Source organism: Mastacembelus armatus, chromosome 8 (genome assembly GCF_900324485.2).
Source record: "Mastacembelus armatus chromosome 8, fMasArm1.2, whole genome shotgun sequence".
Lineage (NCBI taxonomy): Eukaryota > Metazoa > Chordata > Actinopteri > Synbranchiformes > Mastacembelidae > Mastacembelus > Mastacembelus armatus.
The window spans coordinates 4,549,428-4,571,045 of record NC_046640.1 but is presented as its reverse complement, the minus strand read 5'-3'; the positions used below and the strand labels follow the sequence as shown (position 1 = coordinate 4,571,045).

The window sequence follows — 21,618 nt, the reverse complement described above, 5'->3', positions numbered from 1 at the left end:
ATCAAACCCCACCCAGTTTAAAATGCGACTTTAAAATGCGCCTCGCGTGGAGGCGCCCGCGCCCGCCTCCACGCGAGGCGGCCCGTGAGCGGCTCTGACGGGCGCTGCGGACGCTTCCGTGCGGGGCAGACGCGCCCTCCTCTCGAGGGCCGGCGTCACCAGCGCCTTGCCCAGCTGCTCCAGGAAGAGCATCCTCTTGATGCGCATGCCCGTGAGTCATCCGGGGCTGAGCTCTCGCCATATCAGGAAGGCGTTGTAGCAGGGCACGACAACGACGTTAAGATGAAGGCGAACTGGGGGAGAAGACCTTTCGGTGTACTGCCTGAAAGGACAACGACCTGGTAAAATGGGTGAAGAGAGGAAGACTTAGCGCTGACACGGTTTTCATTCATTTTCAAAAACCACCCTTGGTTCGTCCAAAAACACTGTAATTCAGCTTCACTGGAGAGATAAAGTGTAATCTACCATTTTCATATTTTCTTTATTGTTGTCAGATCATTGTTTCATCAAATAAATGCACATGTTTAAAAGCGTTAAACCGTTTGCAGGCGTTTTTCTTTCTGTCGTATTCTTTGTACCGTGTCTCATCATCTGACATGTAAATTTCTTGGAGTTTTACTCTGAAGCTGTTGGAAGCAGCAGATGATATTTGGAGTCACGAGGTTTCCGTCGCTCTCCGCTCGGTTCAGAAAATCAGGGTGAGTAGTTGCCAAATTTTCCTCCTCTGCAGGATGTGCAGTGAACGATCAGTCCAGTTACAGGATTTTTCTAAGCTTAAGGGGAGGGACTAATTCTAAGAGGCTAGGCGGAGCAGGCCCGGTATTTTGTCCCTTCCTCTTCCTGATTTTCTTTTAAATGATGTTCTTATCAAAATGACGCACCTGGAGACAAACCATAGCAACCGTGGAATCCTTGACCTCCATTTTGTCACATGTGTGTTTCCAGACACATCTGGGATTAAAGTTGGATCCAGTCAGCCCAGAGCTGAGATCAGCTCCATATAGTTACAGATCTGACTGGTCCTCACTCACACTTCCTCCTCATATTATACTGGACCAGCGGATTCTGTTTTCATGGCTCAGCAACAATTATACACCTGATGTGTCTGAATGATCGGCTGGAAAAGAAGAAATCAAACGGTTCAAATTACAGATGTGGCTGCGTCCTCGGTCATATTCTCTGCTAGAAAATTGGTGTCAGTCTTCGTGTGAACATCTGGATTCACAGGCTACGAGTTTTGACAGTGTTTTCATAGAGCAGCTAAACTGCAGCTCATCTGTTACAGACTGGTCATCGGGTATTTTCCATTTTCACTGTATCTGCGTCAGAGTTTCCAGCGTTCAGGTTTATTTTCACCAAACAAACGTCACCGTGTCAGACACGAAGAGAAAACTAGTCCAGGATTCAAAGTTTGGACTTTATTGGTTTTAAAGGTTGTTTCCGCAGACAAGACGCCAGATGTTCTTCCAGCACAGACACTGGTCCATAAACATCACAGAGCGCGCAAAAGCCAATTTGGAGGCTTTAAGTGAAGGAGGCGCGGACACACACACACCAACACTTCTCCAAAACTCCCACAGCACAGGTCATATATGTTCAGTTTAGGCTCTTCCGCTTTGCTCTACAATGATCGGCCTCTGTCCATTTAAATAACTGGTCAGAAAACAACGACATTAATGAGAATTAGCGACACTGTCTTTCACACACTGAGCGTTGTCCGTTTGTTTCCTGCGACTGTTTCTATGAAGTTTTCTTTCCTTTGTGTTTGTCAAACTCTGGCAGCAGCTGGACTGATACAGTGTGTGCGTCTCCGCACTGAGAGAGGCGCCGTGCGCATTTTACGCACGTGGCACAGCACCTATAGGCGACGCATATGAATCATTTCACCCTGCTGCATCAGTGCGGATCTAAACGCGACTGAACAAATGATTATCAATAACATGTTTGTCTGAATGATCAGATAGAAATTTCATTTGTCGCAATAATAATTTGCCTGTTTGGTCATTATCTTATCAAACAGGCAGAACACAGCTCCATAAAAGCTGCATGTGTGCAGTTCGTTTATAGTCGGATCTGTTTTATCGCAGTTCAAGCTTCACTCTAGTTAAAACCATCATCTACATCCAATGCTCTGTGTTAGTCCAGGAGACCTGGCTGTGTGGACAAATAATGAAACTACCCTATAAAGTCTCTTGTGAGAGAACATGAGCAAATTGATGTGCTGACTCCATCAGAAACAAATATTAATGTGTCTTTTTGCTTGCACACTGATATCCAGCTTGTCTACATACACACATGGATGTTTGTTGTGACAGTGGACTCGTTTCTTCATTCTGAAGTGATGAAGAGGAATCATGTTTTTCGTGTAAAGTACTTTTTTTGCAGAGAATTGACCTTTTGTGGACACAGTTGATTTCTATGGACGATAAAACCAAGAGAAAAGTGTTGGGTGATTATGAACAGTTCTCCTCTGGACCAGGTTCACTCAGTGCTGTGGAGAAAACCCCTGGGACTTTACTGAGTCTGTGCTGTTGCATTGACTGGTGTCACTGATGGTCATTGCTCCTCTGGTCCAGGTGGAGGCGCTGTGGGACCAACAAACATGAAGCTGTTGTATCGTGTCCCCACATAAAGTTTGACCGTGAGCGTCGTGTCGGTTGTTTGTTGACCCGTATAAAGAGACCGGGTCCCGCTGTATCACTCAGGCTGCACTACAGCGTCTATTTACAGGCGCGATTCCACTACTGAGCGGCACGGGAGCTTTGACCTGCTTTGTTTCCCACCTGGGCCGGTGCACCCCTCCTTAGACGACCTGGTGGTCCCGGGCTCTCCCAGGAGCACCATATCGATACCGAACTTAGTGCGGACACCCGATCGGCACAGTCCGCTGCAGCTCAGAGCTCCTGAGCTCAAACGATCCTCCAGCCTCAGCCTCCCGTAGCTTGGATTACAGGCGCGCGCCACCGCCCCCGGCGGGAGCTGTCTTCATTCATAGCGGCTGTGAGGGTCACGCACGTGACGTCATCAGGCGTGACCGAGGGTCTCTGGTCCTCTAGTCCAGATGGAGGTGGGTCGGTGTCACCAACAAACAGCTGGTTTCTGAAGGTTTTCACAGAAATAGAGAAACAGCGATGAAGCTGAAGTGTCATGTAAATCCATCAGGGTTCAACCTGTGTCAGGTGTCACAGCTGTTACTGCAGCATCACACTGATGAGCTTTAAAAAGCCCTTTGAAGCTTTTCAGGATTCAGACCTTCTTAGGTGTTGATCAGACTCAGCCTCTGCTTTATTTCCTGTGTGTGTTTGACTCAGGACTGTGTTTGTGTCCACACCAAGCTGCACTAACATCTTCTCACTCCTGTTTCCTTCAGTCTGATCAGCTGCTCCAACTCACAGCTTTAGGGTTTTTGAACCTGCTGTTATGTTGAATAGAAGTTTCCATCCACTATGGCTCAAACTGAGCTGCACTGTTAAATACACTCACAACAACACAAAGACTTTTGAAGTCAGGACATTTTTATTATGGCTTCTTCCAAAACTCAAACTTCACTATACTAAGGATATATCTATATCAAAAAATGAAGTACAAGTATAGTCCAGATACACTGTTGTACAAGCCAAGTACACCTGAATATAAGGAAAAGCACAGGCTGAATGCATTTCAATTTTTTCTGTATACCTGTCAGTATAAGTCAAGTATACTTGAGTATAATTTTGTTTAGTTTATCTCTGACATGTACAAACAAAGTACACGTGAATAATCGTCTTTTTTGTGGGGATGCTCTGATAAATACACTGACAAAAAGAAAGAATCTTCTTAAATCAGAAACACAAAGAGAAGAACTATAAGAAGCAATGATACACAATCTGCACTATATCTGACAACTCTGTTGTTAAACCGTGACAGTTTCATAATTCTATCACCTTAATGACCTTAAACCTTTCTAAAGTGTTCCATCCATCCATCCATTTTGGAGCCTATCCCAGCTCTCTCTCGGGTGGAAGGCAGGGGTACACCCTGGACAGGTCACCAGTCCAGCCACATGTAGACAGACAATCTCACACACTCACTCCTACGGGCAATTTTAGAGTCACCAATCAACCTGACATGCATGTTTTTGGACTGTGGGAGGAAACCGGAGTGCCTGGAGTAAACCCACGCAAGCACAGGGAGAACATGCAAACTCCACACAGAAAGGCCGGGATGCGCACCCACGACCTTCTTGCTGTTAGGCAACAGTGCTAAACTACTAAACTGTTCCATGTTTTCTCATATATTATTGAGTCTGATTAATACATCTGGAGTTGTAAAGTTTCACTGTGGATACATTCATCATAGGTGTTTCTCTGGCATCTACATCCCTTCTCTCGTCCACTGCCCGTGACAGATGTGTGGAAATCACACGTAAATGCCCAACTGGCCTAAGTGGCGGCAAGCGTAACGAAATTGTGGAGGCCACGACCACTGGCCTAAAGAGTTGAACTCGGACCAAAGCAACAAATCAGGTCAATAAGTATTTATCATTATCATTATATATCATTATTATATCTGATATATTACAGCAATAGTCTGTTTGTTCAGGCTGAATCACCAATATTTGATCAAATGAAGCGGGAGAATGTCAGACTGTGAAACTAACTGAAATATTCAAAACCAGCCCGTGAGTCTCCCTGTAGCTGAGCTGCACTTCAAACGCATAGATCACATCCAGGACAGACAGCAGGGTCCGGCGCAGTGCGGCCCTGACAGGTCCTCTGTTCCCATCCATAGTTTGAATGTGCGTAGAAGAAACAGGAATAAACTGTGGCAGGTGTAGAGTTGATCTCAGATGATGTCTGCTCATGAGGAGCTCCAGTGCAGTATACAGGACAGCACGCTTTAGGACGAGCCTTTTATACTAAGTTTCTAAGTTTGATTTTTTAGCGCCATAGGTTGAGCCTATGACATCCCGCTTCCCCGAGTGACTCACACATGCACAACAAGTCGCATTTTAAACTGGGTGGGGTTTGATATGAGTACTTGGCTGTGGCTGTATCTATAATACTGCACTTTACTTTTGTTTGTATGTCTATAGTTACATGAGTTTATTCATTGTTTTTAACGTCTTGTGCAGAACTTTGTCACTTTGATTCGAAAACTGCCCTACACATACAGATAATAATAATTATTATTATTACAACTTGTTAATGACAATATAATTATTAATAATGAGAACCATAATAATAACGTATATCATCAGATTATTAATAAGTATTATTATTGTTATTGTTATTATTGTTGTTCTCATTATCATTATCATTGTCATTGTCATTTAAGCACCTACAAAATCACAACACTAACATTGGCCTATGACACAATATGGCGGGTTGTGCGTCCTGCAACATCCGTTTATATGTTGTGTTCGCGGAAAAAACGAACATATTGATAATGAAACCCCATCAAGAAACCACAGCCAGTTCATGTTCACTGTGTGTGACTGTGTATGTAACGTGACTATACAGAGACATATTGAGCTACGCCGGAAGTGATTGAAATTTGAGAACCACATTAAGAATCATTCTCGGATTCAACATAAAGTTGTGTGAAACTAAATGTGAAGAATAGCAAGTGATTATAAAACTGTCGACGTGAGTCACTTTCCTAGTTAATACTAGTTCAGTGTGTTGTTAATATAGACTATTGGTCTTTCAGTATGAATGAACTTTTAGCTGACAGAACTATAATGTTTTGCCCTTTTCATATTTGAAGTGTGAGCTCACTGCTTGCAGGCATCAATATCTCAACAAGATATTAATTTATCTTCTGTTTGGATGTTGCAGAATTCACCATTTATAAATGTGGTCTACAGTCCTGTCGACAGTCTTCTCACTTTCACTGCCCTTACTGTCCAAAAACCCTTGTAAGAAGAGATCAGTTACTGATCCATGTGAGAAAACATGAATCCTGTGAAACTGCTGCCCACCCAGCGACCACCCTTTAGTCAGTGGAGAAGGAGACCATTACTCTGCCTGACTCCCATGGAAAAACCTCCATGATCCGCGCGATATTTTTAAATTCACAAAATCATTTATAAATATTAAAAACAGCCTCCGTGAGCAGGATCATTTTTGACCTTCCTGCACAAAAGCACAAGCACTATACAGCCATGATTTATCCAATACTGCCCCCCAGTGACTGTACAGTGAAATAACATGTGAAGACATAGAGCTGTAAGTCAGTGGGACATTCTGAACTCTTCTATAAATTTAAAATCAGCCACGGAGGAGCAGAACTATTTATATTTTTATCCCAACATTTCTAACTTAAAAATGTACTGCAGGTGTTTTTATTCATGATGTACAGCACTTTGAGATTTTTTAAATGTAAAGTGCATTACAAATGCACATCTGCATCATCTGCAACTAATTAGGTTAATTGGCAACAGGTCAGTAACATGATTGGGTATGAAAAGTCAAAGATAGACATAGGTTCACCAGTCTGTGAAAAGCTGCATCTACAAATTGCCATAATAATGTTTTTCAACAGAAAACTGCAAAGACTAAATATATCATCATCTACAGTACATAATATCATCAAAAGATTCAGAGAATCTGGGGAAGTCTGTGAAGGGACAAGGCTGAAACACAAGACTGGGTCCTCAGATGGCCCTGCATTAAAAACAGTCATGGTTCTGTGATGGACATCACTGCATGGGCTCAGGAACACTTCCAGAAATCACTGTCTGTGAACACAGTTCACTTTGCCATCCAGAAATGCAAGTTCAAGCTCTATCATGCAAAGAAGCAGCCGTACATGGACCTGATCCAGAAACACCTCCATCTTCTCTGGGCCAGGGCTCATGTAAAATGGTCTGTTTTAAAGTGGAAAATTGTTCTGTGGTCATAGGAATCAAAATCTGACATTCTTTATGGCAACCATGGGCGCTGTGACCTCTGGACTAAAGAGGAGAGGAACCTTAAAGCTTGTTCTCTCAGATCAAAAGCCTGCATCTCTGATGGTATAGGGGGTTCATTAGTGCACGTCTGGAACGGTACCATCAATGCTGAAAGATATATCAGCTTTTAGAGCAGCATATGCTCCAAGTCCTTTTTCAAAGATGGCCTTGGATATTTTAGCAGGACAAAGTTTAACTGCACACTGCATCTGTGACAACAACATGGCTGTGTAGTGGAAGAGTCTGGACCGATTCTATACCACTTTAGAAATATATTCACAATTTCATCCTCCTGCTTCACCGACCTCACGCTTCAGACAGCCAGCAGTTGCAAACATAGTGTTGTTTTTCAGAAGTAGGTCCTTCAGTGACTCCAATGAGGATACATGCTTTACCTAAACACACAGGAGCCCAATACAGGCATATATGGGTGTTGTTCCACATCATTCTGATCAGTCAGACAAACATTTCAAGCTGTGGTACATAAGAGTTGCAGTTTCAGTGAAATGTACAAGACTATGAGTAACACACTGGCCTACAGGTACACTCATTTAATAGTGGAGACATTTTCTGTGTATTTCATCTCTAAAATAAATATAATACTACTACTAATAATATGTATATTAATATATTATATAACTCTCTCCTCTATTCACTCACCCCAAACCACCGTCACCAAGTGCATGCTCATAAGGGGTTTGTTGGGTTTCTGTGGAAAGTGTCTTGAGATGATTGTACTGTGATTTGGTGCTATACAAATAAACTGAATTTAAAATTGAATTGAAATCTGCTGACATTCTTGTGATCTATGCAAACTGCCAGATTTGCAGTTATCTCAGATGTCGACAAAGATTGGTCCTAATGATAGAGATAGAGAATTATGAAATGAAGTTGAAGAGTAGTCCATTCATTTGTGACACCTTTCACAATGTAATTACATTCCCTGAGTCAACATGACTTTTACAAGAGCCCTCATCTGAGTCATCGACCATAGCTGCATATAACTGTGTGTATTTCCTGTAAAATAAAAGCAAAGAAAACATATTGCCTGCATTTGAAACTATACATGAAAAATGAAAAGTACCTATAACGTGTTTCCCTTGCAAAACTAGCTGATATGGAAGATATTTCCTAGTTGTGATTATAGGCAGTAACATCTGTGTTATGGAGATGAATTACTAATCTCACGTTTGCACTTGTGTAAACGGACTAGACATAATCTCAGTTATTCTCTGTGTAACTTCTGTTAAATCCTCCATCCCAGATGACCTGCAGGAAACCTCAGTCCTCTCAGCTTTTGTTAATGTATCATTTTAAAGAATTTGTTTTTTCAGTGGCCTATTAACAGGCCTATGTGTGAACTTTGTCATATCTGCTTGTATTGTAAAAAGGTTTCATGTGAAATCTCAGCTAGCTGCAAATCTAAATATTGTTGAATGGCAGCCAGTCACACAGCGCGTCGTTCTCGGATTGAACGTGTTTCTTGGGAAAAAAAACTGACTTTGGTTTCACACCTTCTCGTTGAAAGAGTTAAAAGTCTGCAGCAGAAACAAATCGACATCTGTCACAGACAAATGTGGTTTTTCCTTTGACAAAGTGGTCCTGGGATGAGTCACATTTGTAGAGACGTTTTCTCTTCTCAGTGTCTATTGTGTCACTTTTCTGCGCTTTCTGCCTGCAGCAAAGTGCTGCCTAATGACTGTGCACACGGATTTTTAAGGCTTTAATTTTCCCTCTCGGTATAACACTAAATTGTCTTAATGGGACATATGTGGCAACTTTGATATAGTTTGACATGTTCAACAATAAAAAGGTTTATGGAATTGCACCTGCATAATATGTTTGCACACAGTGTAGTTACTAACTTACCTTCAGGAGAGGGGAAAACACGCACATACATCACAACACCTATCTGGAGATCAAACGTGAGCACGTTAATCCCTCACACTTTGGTACTCACTGCCAGCAGGAATAATCTCCAGCTTCACAAATTGGTCCAACTTGCCTACACCCCTGTTTGACGCCAGTTCCTCCGCGCCGGTATCTCCACGCGCCGTCTGTCCATCAGACGTAAAACTTTCTCCAGCCCGACAAAAACTCATTATCACTGCTTTCAGACAGAGACGGCGTCCAAGCGACCGCCTCAGTCTAATATTAGTCACAAACTTACCTGGACAGTCAGTTGGCAGAAATGAGGCCTTGTCGTTGACTTGCGGGCAGTATGTGTTTAAGTTTAAAAGTGGTGAAGAAGTGAATCAGCAGAGTCTGATGTTTGGCTCCCTGACACAGACATGGCTTCCATAAACACAGTGTGATCATTTAAACATCTTTTTTCCAGCTACTGATGTGTTTTGGGCAGCAGGTAAAACTGACATGTCTAAGTAAACACAGAAATGGTCAGAGAGGCCAATGTTCTTGACAATAATGTTTGAAATAACATCTTTTGTTAAAACTAAATCCAATGTGTGACCGTGAGTGTGTGTGGGCCTCTCACATGTTGTAGGAAAGTTTGAAGCTCTGCACAGAAATCTGTTGTGAGTTTGTCTTCAGGGTGATCAAGATGGATTTTAAAGTCACCTGTTATCAGAATATGTGACAGAGCTTGATGTTCAGCACATCATCAGTCTCCTTAGAGACCATCAAAAATTGCCATCACCGACTATGTTTCAAGTCGTCAAGGCGGGGTATTGGGTAAAGTTTTCAACTAGCAACAATCGCGCCTCGGACAAACCTCATAGGCTACGATACTGCCACTGAGAAAGGATGAAGAACTAAGACAAACAACAATGGGGTGTCTCAGGGCCGGACCCCTCTCTGTTAGGGTCTGATCTCTTCAACTTAGACTTTGAACTGGTTTATCCTCTTGAGACCCAGAAAAAAAAAAGTGTTGCAATTTCTGTTTTTCCTGGATTAAATACTTGTCTTGGGTGAAAACAGCATGCCACACCAATTTTTTTTCATAGACATTTTTTTATTTTTGTTTTATGAAATGTCCTTTGCAGTAGACAGTGGGACTTTCTTAGAACTGACAAACTGTCTTTTATCCATCATCTTTTATTCCATTTTGCAGAGAGAAACATGAAGTTTTTTTGTAATTAAAACAAAACATAAATCATTTACAACTTAAAACATAGCTTGTAATAATTGTAGCTTTTTGTAATCCTATTTTCAGGTTTATGAACCTCATCAAATGTGGAAAAAACATGGAAAACGTAACACTGAACTTGGACTGAGCGTGTCATAGTTTTGACATTTTGCAATTCTCTTGACGCACTTTTGAACTCTTTTCATATCATGAATGATACTTCAAGAAGCATTTTTTTTTCTTTGACACACACAGATACATGTGACATTTGACACATTTCACAAAGGTTTTGCCACTGCAGCCTGCATTTCTGCATCTAGATGCATTTGTTGCATCAACCATCATTGGCAAATGAACTGAGCCATATTTTTTTACACTGCTGTCAGGGTGTGGCTTCACAAATCTTCTCTTCCGTGGAGAAGGCCTCTCTTCTTCATCATCAGTGCCCTTCACATCACTTTCTTGGCTTGCACCAGATTGTGCCTGGGCAATCAGTTTCTCAGCTAACAGCACCTTAAATTCGATATACTGCAGGATGTCCTTCCTCTGTCTGCCAAAGGCTTGGCTGTCTGACCTGTACTGGATCCAGCTGTTAGTGGCAGACAGATCAACAAAATGGAGTATCGTGCGGATAGTCCACTTTTTAGTTCTGCCTGACATCCGGTAGTAACTGATCATGCGGTCACACAGATCCACTCCTCCCATGTTGTGATTGTACTCAGATACAACTGCAGGTCTCATAACACTGATGTAGCGCTTTTCTTTACTGGACCATCTCATACAACTGCTCTGTGGTTCTGTTCCATGGACTGTAGAAGCCATGACAACTGGTTTGTTGTCCAGCCACTTTGTCACTGCAATTTCCACAGGTTTCCTCACAATCATTTCACAGGTTCCTCTTCCCTTCTTCTGCAGCTGACGATCATTGGACATTTTTGCCTGACATTCTGCTGGGATCCTGTTTTTCATTAAAGTTCCTGTTGCAGGTATACCTTTTGCCTGTAAGACATCAAGTAATTTGACTGAAGTGAAGTACCTGTCGAAGTACAGATGAGTTCCTTTTGGAATAGACTCAGTCATCCGAAGCACTGCATTTCCTCCAATCCCTAACTTCTCATCTTTGAATGTGTTTTTTCCTGCATAGACCTCAAAGTCCAACACCAAGCCACTTGGACTGGCAAGAACAAAGACTTTCAATCCGGTTGGGTTTGGTTTCCCAGGGACAAACTGACGTACAGGACAGCGGCCAGTAAAAGGGATCATTTGTTCATCTATGGACACATTTCTAGGTCTTGGCAGATTCAGACACTCTTGTTGAACTCTTTTCAGCAGAGGCCTAATTTTCCACAGAATGTCATTTTTTACATCCTCCTCAGGCACATCAAGATCATTTGTGACTTTGAGTGAGCTTCTGAGCTTGAAGAAGCAATCTCTTGACATTGACTCAGCAATGATCGGGACCCTGGTCTTTGCAGACCAATACATTCTCAGTCTTGGATATCCAAGGCAAGACATGTACATTGACACGTCAAAGAATGTTTTTATTTCTTCAGGAGTGGTACTGAGGCTGGCACCAGTGACCAGCACCTCTCGCTGGTTTGTAAGTTCAGAGATATCTTCAAAAACTTTGTTATCAATGTACTGCTCAAAGTACTTCCAGAACATCCAGTCTTTGCGGGTTTGGGCACTGTCATCTTGCATAGTTCTCTGCTCCACAGTAGGAATGAATCTTACAGAGAAAAATGAATGTTAAAAGAATGAATGCATAAAGCTAATAAAACATTATAAGAAATAGGACAATGGCAACTAAACAAAATTCAAGGCAGAATACCTACATACAAACTACTTTAGCCCTAAAAGTGGATGAAGATAAACAAAAAACACAGACTTGCATGACAATACATGGTGCTTAATTGCTACGCCGTACATGTTACTCCTAACCCAAAATGGACTACACTGGGCTTCATTTTCCTCATGATTTTCATCCTTCTCATCATCTTCCTCCTCTGAGCTCTCATCCTCATCCTCTATTTCATTTCTGTCTTCCTCATCATCTTCGGAGAGCTCCAGATCTGACCCTCCATCCACAATCCTTAACAAGATTCTTTCTGCTTCTGTCAATCCCCTGTCACCTGAAGTGCCTTGCATTTTATATGAAAACAGATTTAGTAAGTCCCCATGTCCACCACGAAGGACATTGGAAAAAACTGTTGTATTCAGTAAGTTTAAAAAATTTGTATGACACCAAAACACCTCAAAATATAGCTTAAACACTTATGTTTTAAAAAACATCCAATATTCAGCTTTAAAAGCACAACATCTAGATAAATCTGGTAACTTACCTGTCTTGTGCCCATAAAACAAAGTTGTCGGTATGGCAGCCATTTTAGAAAGACGGATCTTCGGTTTAATTGGATGAAATCCCAACAAATCAGATATCACTGGAAAGCCCAGGATGTCCTCTACTTAGCACAAAAGGTTTTATGCTTGCAGACCATTTAGTTTTTTTAGATAAATCTTTGTAAATCATGTCCCCTCCAGAGGACAAAAATACATTGCTCGGTCTCAAGAGGTTATGGGGTGTTTCCCTTTTGAAGGTCCCTGCACTCTAATCTGTGATTAGACGTTTCAGATGTCATATGACTTTAATCACAAAACATCACAGCTTTGTGCTATAACTCATGGTTTCATTGTCCTTCATTAGTTTTAGGAAAACTTACAGGCATTAGAGCTGAAATGTCCCACATTAGGCAGCTACACACTTTAGGACAATTCATTCTATACATAATATTATAGATACTAAAATATAAAACAGACTTTATCATACCCTATGGAAATATACAACATTCCCAGCCATGTATGGCTGTATCGTTGCTTGTGCTTTTGTGCAGGAAGGTCAAAAATGATCCTGCTCACAGAGGCTGTTCTTAATATTTAGAAATGATTTATTGAATTTAGCGTTTTGTCAGAAATATCAGCATATATTATTTCAGAATTAACACAAAAACTAACTTTTTGCTATTTTTGTGTTGACTTGTGTTTCCACAAAACACAGTTTGCAGGTGAGAAATGACCTGTGGCCAACGTTTTTCTAATGAATGAATCATTTTCCAGTGACTGTACAGTGAAATAACATGTGAAGACAATTCTCTGTGTGGCAAAGTCAATATTCAAAACCAGCCCGTGAGTCTCCCTGTAGCTGAGCTGCACTTCAAACGCATAGATCACATCCAGGACAGACAGCAGGGTCCGGCGCAGTGCGGCCCTGACAGGTCCTCTGTTCCCATCCATAGTTTGAATGTGCGTAGAAGAAACAGGAATAAACTGTGGCAGGTGTAGAGTTGATCTCAGATGATGTCTGCTCATGAGGAGCTCCAGTGCAGTATACAGGACAGCACGCTTTAGGACGAGCCTTTTATACTAAGTTTCTAAGTTTGATTTTTTAGCGCCATAGGTTGAGCCTATGATATTAATAATAATAATTATTATTACGGCTTGTTTATAACGATATAATTATTAATAATGAGAACCATAATAATAATGCATATCATCAGATTAATAATAATAATAATAATAATAAATAGTATTATTATTACTATTACTATTATTATTCTTATTATTATTACTATTATTATTATAAGAGTAAGAAGAGATCAGTTACTGGCCCATGTGAGAAAACACGAATCCTGTGAAACTGCTGCCCAGTTCTGCAGTGCAGAAGTTCTTTTACATTAGATCAAAACTAGTACATGTGATTAAAAAACGAAGCTCTGAATAAAATTTTGAAAAATAGTCGGTTTGTTTTTCGTTTATAATCTTAAACAAAATGACAAACTAGAAAAAAATGTATAATGCGCCATTTTTATTAAAACCTAATTTACTCCACATGAATGCCTGTAAGTTTTCCTAAAACTAATGAAGGACAATGAAACCATGAGTTATAGCACAAAGCTGTGATGTTTTGTGATTAAAGTCATATGACATCTGAAACGTCCAATCACAGATTAGAGTGCAGGGACCTTCAAAAGGGAAACACCCCATAAACCAGTTCAAAGTCTAAGTTGAAGAGATCAGACCCTAACAGAGAGGGGTCCGGCCCTGAGAGACCCCATTGTTGTTTGTCTTAGTTCTCCATCCTTTCGCAGTGGTAGTATCGTAGCCTATGAGGTTTGTCCGAGGCGCGATTATTGCTAGTTGAAAACTTTACCCAATACCCCGCCTTGACGACTTGAAACATAGTCGGTGATGGCAATTTTTGATGGTCTCTAAGGAGACTGATGATGTGCTGAACATCAAGCTCTGTCACATATTCTGATAACAGGTGACTTTAACATCCATGTTGATCATCCTGAAGACAAACTCACAACAGATTTCTGTGCAGAGCTTCAAACACTTCTGCAACATGTGAGAGGCCCACACACACTCACGGTCACACACTGGATTTAGTTTTAACAAAAGATGTTATTTCAAACATTATTGTCAAGAACATTGGCCTCTCTGACCATTTCTGTGTTTTCTTTGACATGTCAGTTTTACCTGCTGCCCAAAACACATCAGTAGCTGGAAAAAAGATATTTAAATGATCACACTGTGTTTATGGAAGCCATGTCTGTGTCAGGGAGCCAAACATCAGACTCTGCTGATTCACTTCTTCACCACTTTTAAACTTAAACACATACTGCCCGCAAGTCAACGACAAGGCCTCATTTCTGCCAACTGACTGTCCAGGTAAGTTTGTGACTAATATTAGACTGAGGCGGTCGCTTGGACGCCGTCTCTGTCTGAAAGCAGTGATAATGAGTTTTTGTCGGGCTGGAGAAAGTTTTACGTCTGATGGACAGACGGCGCGTGGAGATACCGGCGCGGAGGAACTGGCGTCAAACAGGGGTGTAGGCAAGTTGGACCAATTTGTGAAGCTGGAGATTATTCCTGCTGGCAGTGAGTACCAAAGTGTGAGGGATTAACGTGCTCACGTTTGATCTCCAGATAGGTGTTGTGATGTATGTGCGTGTTTTCCCCTCTCCTGAAGGTAAGTTAGTAACTACACTGTGTGCAAACATATTATGCAGGTGCAATTCCATAAACCTTTTTATTGTTGAACATGTCAAACTATATCAAAGTTGCCACATATGTCCCATTAAGACAATTTAGTGTTATACCGAGAGGGAAACTTAAAGCCTTAAAAATCCGTGTGCACAGTCATTAGGCAGCACTTTGCTGCAGGCAGAAAGCGCAGAAAAGTGACACAATAGACACTGAGAAGAGAAAACGTCTCTACAAATGTGACTCATCCCAGGACCACTTTGTCAAAGGAAAAACCACATTTGTCTGTGACAGATGTCGATTTGTTTCTGCTGCAGACTTTTAACTCTTTCAACGAGAAGGTGTGAAACCAAAGTCAGTTTTTTTTCCCCAGAAACACGTTCAATCCGAGAACGACGCGCTGTGTGACTGGCTGCCATTCAACAATATTTAGATTTGCAGCTAGCTGAGATTTCACATGAAACCTTTTTACAATACAAGCAGATATGACAAAGTTCACACATAGGCCTGTTAATAGGCCACTGAAAAAACAAATTCTTTAAAATGATACATTAACAAAAGCTGAGAGGACTGAGGTTTCCTGCAGGTCATCTGGGATGGAGGATTTAACAGAAGTTACACAGAGAATAACTGAGATTATGTCTAGTCCGTTTACACAAGTGCAAACGTGAGATTAGTAATTCATCTCCATAACACAGATGTTACTGCCTATAATCACAACTAGGAAATATCTTCCATATCAGCTAGTTTTGCAAGGGAAACACGTTATAGGTACTTTTCATTTTTCATGTATAGTTTCAAATGCAGGCAATATGTTTTCTTTGCTTTTATTTTACAGGAAATACACACAGTTATATGCAGCTATGGTCGATGACTCAGATGAGGGCTCTTGTAAAAGTCATGTTGACTCAGGGAATGTAATTACATTGTGAAAGGTGTCACAAATGAATGGACTACTCTTCAACTTCATTTCATAATTCTCTATCTCTATCATTAGGACCAATCTTTGTCGACATCTGAGATAACTGCAAATCTGGCAGTTTGCATAGATCACAAGAATGTCAGCAGATTTCAATTCAATTTTAAATTCAGTTTATTTGTATAGCACCAAATCACAGTACAATCATCTCAAGACACTTTCCACAGAAACCCAACAAACCCCTTATGAGCATGCACTTGGTGACGGTGGTTTGGGGTGAGTGAATAGAGGAGAGAGTTATATAATATATTAATATACATATTATTAGTAGTAGTATTATATTTATTTTAGAGATGAAATACACAGAAAATGTCTCCACTATTAAATGAGTGTACCTGTAGGCCAGTGTGTTACTCATAGTCTTGTACATTTCACTGAAACTGCAACTCTTATGTACCACAGCTTGAAATGTTTGTCTGACTGATCAGAATGATGTGGAACAACACCCATATATGCCTGTATTGGGCTCCTGTGTGTTTAGGTAAAGCATGTATCCTCATTGGAGTCACTGAAGGACCTACTTCTGAAAAACAACACTATGTTTGCAACTGCTGGCTGTCTGAAGCGTGAGGTCGGTGAAGCAGAAGGATGAAATTGTGAATATATTTCTAAAGTGGTATAGAATCGGTCCAGACTCTTCCACTACACAGCCATGTTGTTGTCACAGATGCAGTGTGCAGTTAAACTTTGTCCTGCTAAAATATCCAAGGCCATCTTTGAAAAAGGACTTGGCGCATATGCTGCTCTAAAAGCTGATATATCTTTCAGCATTGATGGTACCGTTCCAGACGTGCACTAATGAACCCCCTATACCATCAGAGATGCAGGCTTTTGATCTGAGAGAACAAGCTTTAAGGTTCCTCTCCTCTTTAGTCCAGAGGTCACAGCGCCCATGGTTGCCATAAAGAATGTCAGATTTTGATTCCTATGACCACAGAACAATTTTCCACTTTAAAACAGACCATGAGCCCTGGCCCAGAGAAGATGGAGGTGTTTCTGGATCAGGTCCATGTACGGCTGCTTCTTTGCATGATAGAGCTTGAACTTGCATTTCTGGATGGCAAAGTGAACTGTGTTCACAGACAGTGATTTCTGGAAGTGTTCCTGAGCCCATGCAGTGATGTCCATCACAGAACCATGACTGTTTTTAATGCAGTGCCATCTGAGGACCCAGTCTTGTGCTTCAGCCTTGTCCCTTCACAGACTTCCCCAGATTCTCTGAATCTTTTGATGATATTATGTACTGTAGATGATGATATATTTAGTCTTTGCAGTTTTCTGTTGAAAAACATTATTATGGCAATTTGTAGATGCAGCTTTTCACAGACTGGTGAACCTATGTCTATCTTTGACTTTTCATACCCAATCATGTTACTGACCTGTTGCCAATTAACCTAATTAGTTGCAGATGATGCAGATGTGCATTTGTAATGCACTTTACATTTAAAAAATCTCAAAGTGCTGTACATCATGAATAAAAACACCTGCAGTACATTTTTAAGTTAGAAATGTTGGGATAAAAATATAAATAGTTCTGCTCCTCCGTGGCTGATTTTAAATTTATAGAAGAGTTCAGAATGTCCCACTGACTTACAGCTCTATGTCTTCACATGTTATTTCACTGTACAGTCACTGGGGGGCAGTATTGGATAAATCATGGCTGTATAGTGCTTGTGCTTTTGTGCAGGAAGGTCAAGAATGATCCTGCTCACAAAGGCTGTTTTTCATATTTATAAATGATGAATTTAAAAATATCACACGGATCATGGAGGTTTTTCCATGGGAGTCAGGCAGAGTAATGGTCTCCTTCTCCACTGACTAAAGGGTGGTCGCTGGGTGGGCAGCAGTTTCACAGGATTCATGTTTTCTCACATGGATCAGTAACTGATCTCTTCTTACAAGGGTTTTTGGACAGTAAGGGCAGTGAAAGTGAGAAGATGTCGACAGGACTGTAGACCACATTTAAAAATGGTGAATTCTGCAACATCCAAACAGAAGATAAATTAATATCTTGTTGACATATTGATGCCTGCAAGCAGTGAGCTCACACTTCAAATATGAAAAGGGCAAAACATTATAGTTCTGTCAGCTAAAAGTTAATTCATACTGAAAGACCAATAGTCTATATTAACAACACACTGAACTAGCACGTCGACAGTTTTATAATCACTTGCTATTCCTCACATTTAGTTTCACACAACTTTATGTTGAATCCGAGCATGATTCTTAATGTGGTTCTCAAATTTTGACATCCAGCTCCGTCCATCCAGTCCCGCCCATCCAGCTCCGCCCAATCACATCCAGCGCAGCTCAATGTGTCTCTGTATAACTTCACGTTACATACACAGTCACACACAGTGAACCTGAACTGGCTGTGGCTGTGGTTTCTTGATGGGGTTTCGTTATTAATATGTTCTTTTTTTCCGCGAACACAACACATAAACGGATGTTGCAGGACGCACAACCCGCCACATTGTGTCATAGGCCAATGTTAGTGTTGTGATTTTGTAGGTACTTAAATGCAACTATACCACAATAATAATAATAATTCTTATTAATAATAATAATAGTAGTAATAGTAATAATAATAATAATATGTAATAATAAATTGATGATATACATTATAATTATGGTTCTCATTATTAATAATTATATTGTCATTAACAAGTTGTAATAATAATAATTATTATTATCTGTATGTGTAGGGCAGTTTTCGAATCAAAGTGACAAAGTTCTGCACAAGACGTTAAAAACAATGAATAAACTCATGTAACTATAGACATACAAACAAAAGTAAAGTGCAGTATTATAGATACAGCCACAGCCAAGTACTCATATCAAACCCCACCCAGTTTAAAATGCGACTTGTTGTGCATGTGTGAGTCACTCGGGGAAGCGGGATGTCATAGGCTCAACCTATGGCGCTAAAAAATCAAACTTAGAAACTTAGTATAAAAGGCTCGTCCTAAAGCGTGCTGTCCTGTATACTGCACTGGAGCTCCTCATGAGCAGACATCATCTGAGATCAACTCTACACCTGCCACAGTTTATTCCTGTTTCTTCTACGCACATTCAAACTATGGATGGGAACAGAGGACCTGTCAGGGCCGCACTGCGCCGGACCCTGCTGTCTGTCCTGGATGTGATCTATGCGTTTGAAGTGCAGCTCAGCTACAGGGAGACTCACGGGCTGGTTTTGAATATTTCAGTTAGTTTCACAGTCTGACATTCTCCCGTTTCATTTGATCAAATATTGGTGATTCAGCCTGAACAAACAGACTATTGCTGTAATATATCAGATATAATAATGATATATAATGATAATGATAAATACTTATTGACCTGATTTGTTGCTTTGGTCCGAGTTCAACTCTTTAGGCCAGTGGTCGTGGCCTCCACAATTTCGTTACGCTTGCCGCCACTTAGGCCAGTTGGGCATTTACATGTGATTTCCACACATCTGTCACGGGCAGTGGACGAGAGAAGGGATGTAGATGCCAGAGAAACACCTATGATGAATGTATCCACAGTGAAACTTTACAGCTCCAGATGTATTAATCAGACTCTTTCATTGTCAAATTCAAGTGAGCTATGGATGCAGGGCGGATTGTCTTTAATTGTTAACTCAAGAAGGTTTATTCTCTGCAGGAAGCAACAGTCTGCACATGATTTACAAGGTGGATAAGAGACACAGTGTTTCTTAAATCAGTAACATTTGAAAAAATATGTTTTCAAATGCTTAAGCAAATAAAGCCAATGGATCTGCATGCCTGCCGAAATTTGCATGCCGAGATTTGCATGCCCTATTCGGGAATAATGTGTTTTAAAGTCGCTTTGGGAAGGGGATGCATAAAATGGCAAGGCTGATTTCTAACTTGCTTCTGAGACTGAGTCTGTCATATGATGAAACACTCACTGTGCTGACGGACGAGGAGCCGAGCGAACTGGACTTTAAGCTCCGTGTTCACCACCTCAACGACAACATGAACACACACACTTTGTTTACTGCGGATGACGGTGACAGCAGGAGACACACACAACTAAACTGCGATCAGATCGGCTGCATCTGTCTCTTTGTAAACTTCAGTCACTGAATATATTTTAGAACAATGAGCTGTTTTCTCCTAAGAAATACAGTCTTGAATAAAGTGAGAGCTCATGTTGGAACCTGTTTCTGTCAACGAAACACTGAATAAAATGTTGAAATATTGTTGGTTTGTTTTTCCTTTATAACATTAAACAAAATGACAAACTAGGAAAAAATGTATAATGTGCCATTTTTATTAAAACCTTATTTACTTGGTTTAAACATCATTTGTGGGTGAACATGAAAACACAGTAACGGACGCAGACGCACAAACACGTCAGTACAGATTCGATGGGTCAGCCTGGGCGCAAACGTGTCCGCGCTGCTTTTACGCACAGACCTTGGAGGTTTTCTGCAGGTGATTACGAACTGAAAGTCAACCAGAGCATCAAATACTGAACCCGCCACACAGTGTCTCAGTTTTCAGTTGAAGTAATCACAATGTGGAGGAAAAGCAGGAAATCGTGTGAAGACAGAGTTTTCAGTTCAGATTTAAGGAATTCAAGCTCGCCTAGTCCTCACTCTCTTGCTAAACAATATTCCAATACACTTTCTAGTTACTATAAATGAACTTCAGTGAGAACAAAATGTGATGTAGAAAGATAGCGATAATGAGAGAGGTGGCTGCTGTTCGTTTGGTTTCGTTATAAAGCGACTATCTTGAAATGCGCGTTCCCACGACGGGGTACTTTTCACGGATAAGAAAACGCAGGTAAGGACTCGGGCGCGAGCGGAGACTGGGCCCAGGGCTGCTGCTGCTGCGACGAAGGAACACGCGGGCTCCCGGAGCCGGTCATCACACGAGTCAGCCCCGTGAGCGGCTCTGACGAGCCCCGCGGACGCTTCCGTGCTGGGCAGACGCACCCTCCTCTCGAGGGCCGGCGACACCAGCGCCTTGCCCAGCTGCTCCAGGAAGAGCCTCCTCTTGATGCGCATGCCCGTGAGTCAGTCGGGGCTGAGATCTCGCCATATCAGGAAGGCGCGAAACACGGATAAGAACCGCCACTGCGAGGGTAAACGCGGGCTCCCGGGGCTCTTGTTCTGCTCCGCCTAGCCTCTTAGAATTAGTCCCTCCCCTTAAGCTTATAAAAATCGTGTAACGGGACTGATCGTTCGTTGCACATCCTGCAGAGGAGGAGAACTTCGCAATTGCTTACCCTGATTTTCTGAACCGTGCGTAGAGCGACGGAAACCGCGTAACTGGTCACCCTGGTCTTTGGAAGCGTGTGAAGAGCGAAGGAAATCGCGTAACTGGTCAACCTGGTCTTTGGAACCGTGCGAAGAGCGAAGGAAACCGCGTAACTGGTCACCCTGGTCTTTGGAAGCGTGCGAAGAGCGAAGGAAACCGCGTAACTGGTCACCCTGGTCTTTGGAAGCGTGCGAAGAGCGAAGGAAACCGCGTAACTGGTCACCCTGGTCTTTGGAAGCGTGCGAAGAGCGAAGGAAACCGCGTAACTGGTCACACTGGTCTTTGGAACCGTGCAAAGAGC

At 41.5% G+C, this 21,618-nt stretch overlaps 1 protein-coding gene and 2 non-coding genes across 3 annotated transcripts; 1 reads left to right on the top strand and 2 right to left on the bottom strand.

The window, feature by feature from the left end:
- Positions 1–216: 216 nt before the first annotated feature.
- LOC113140518 (piggyBac transposable element-derived protein 3-like) lies at positions 217–21,064 on the bottom strand. Its single transcript, XM_026324365.2, has 4 exons — positions 20,808–21,064; positions 10,395–11,748; positions 8,804–8,846; positions 217–338 (listed from the first exon to the last, which is right to left on the bottom strand). The coding sequence occupies exons 1-4, from the start codon at positions 21,062–21,064 to the stop codon at positions 217–219; spliced, it is 1,776 nt and encodes a 591-aa protein (XP_026180150.2).
- LOC113141710 (U4 spliceosomal RNA) lies at positions 9,559–9,699 on the bottom strand. Its single transcript, XR_003296787.1, has one exon. It is a non-coding gene; the product is annotated as a U4 spliceosomal RNA (small nuclear RNA).
- LOC113141705 (U4 spliceosomal RNA) lies at positions 14,153–14,293 on the top strand. Its single transcript, XR_003296782.1, has one exon. It is a non-coding gene; the product is annotated as a U4 spliceosomal RNA (small nuclear RNA).
- Positions 21,065–21,618: the final 554 nt, after the last annotated feature.

Bases quoted from the DNA above. Each gene is read 5' to 3' on its own strand.
- LOC113140518 (XM_026324365.2), bottom strand. From the start codon at position 21,064: ATGCGCATCAAGAGGAGGCTCTTCCTGGAGCAGCTGGGCAAGGCGCTG. The intron at 11,749-20,807 runs GTGGGAACGCGC...TTTCTCTGTAAG, and splicing joins TCCGTGAAAAGTACCCCGTC to ATTCATTCCTACTGTGGAGC. The intron at 339-8,803 runs GTAAGTTAGTAA...CCATTTTACCAG, and splicing joins TGTTTTCCCCTCTCCTGAAG to GTCGTTGTCCTTTCAGGCAG.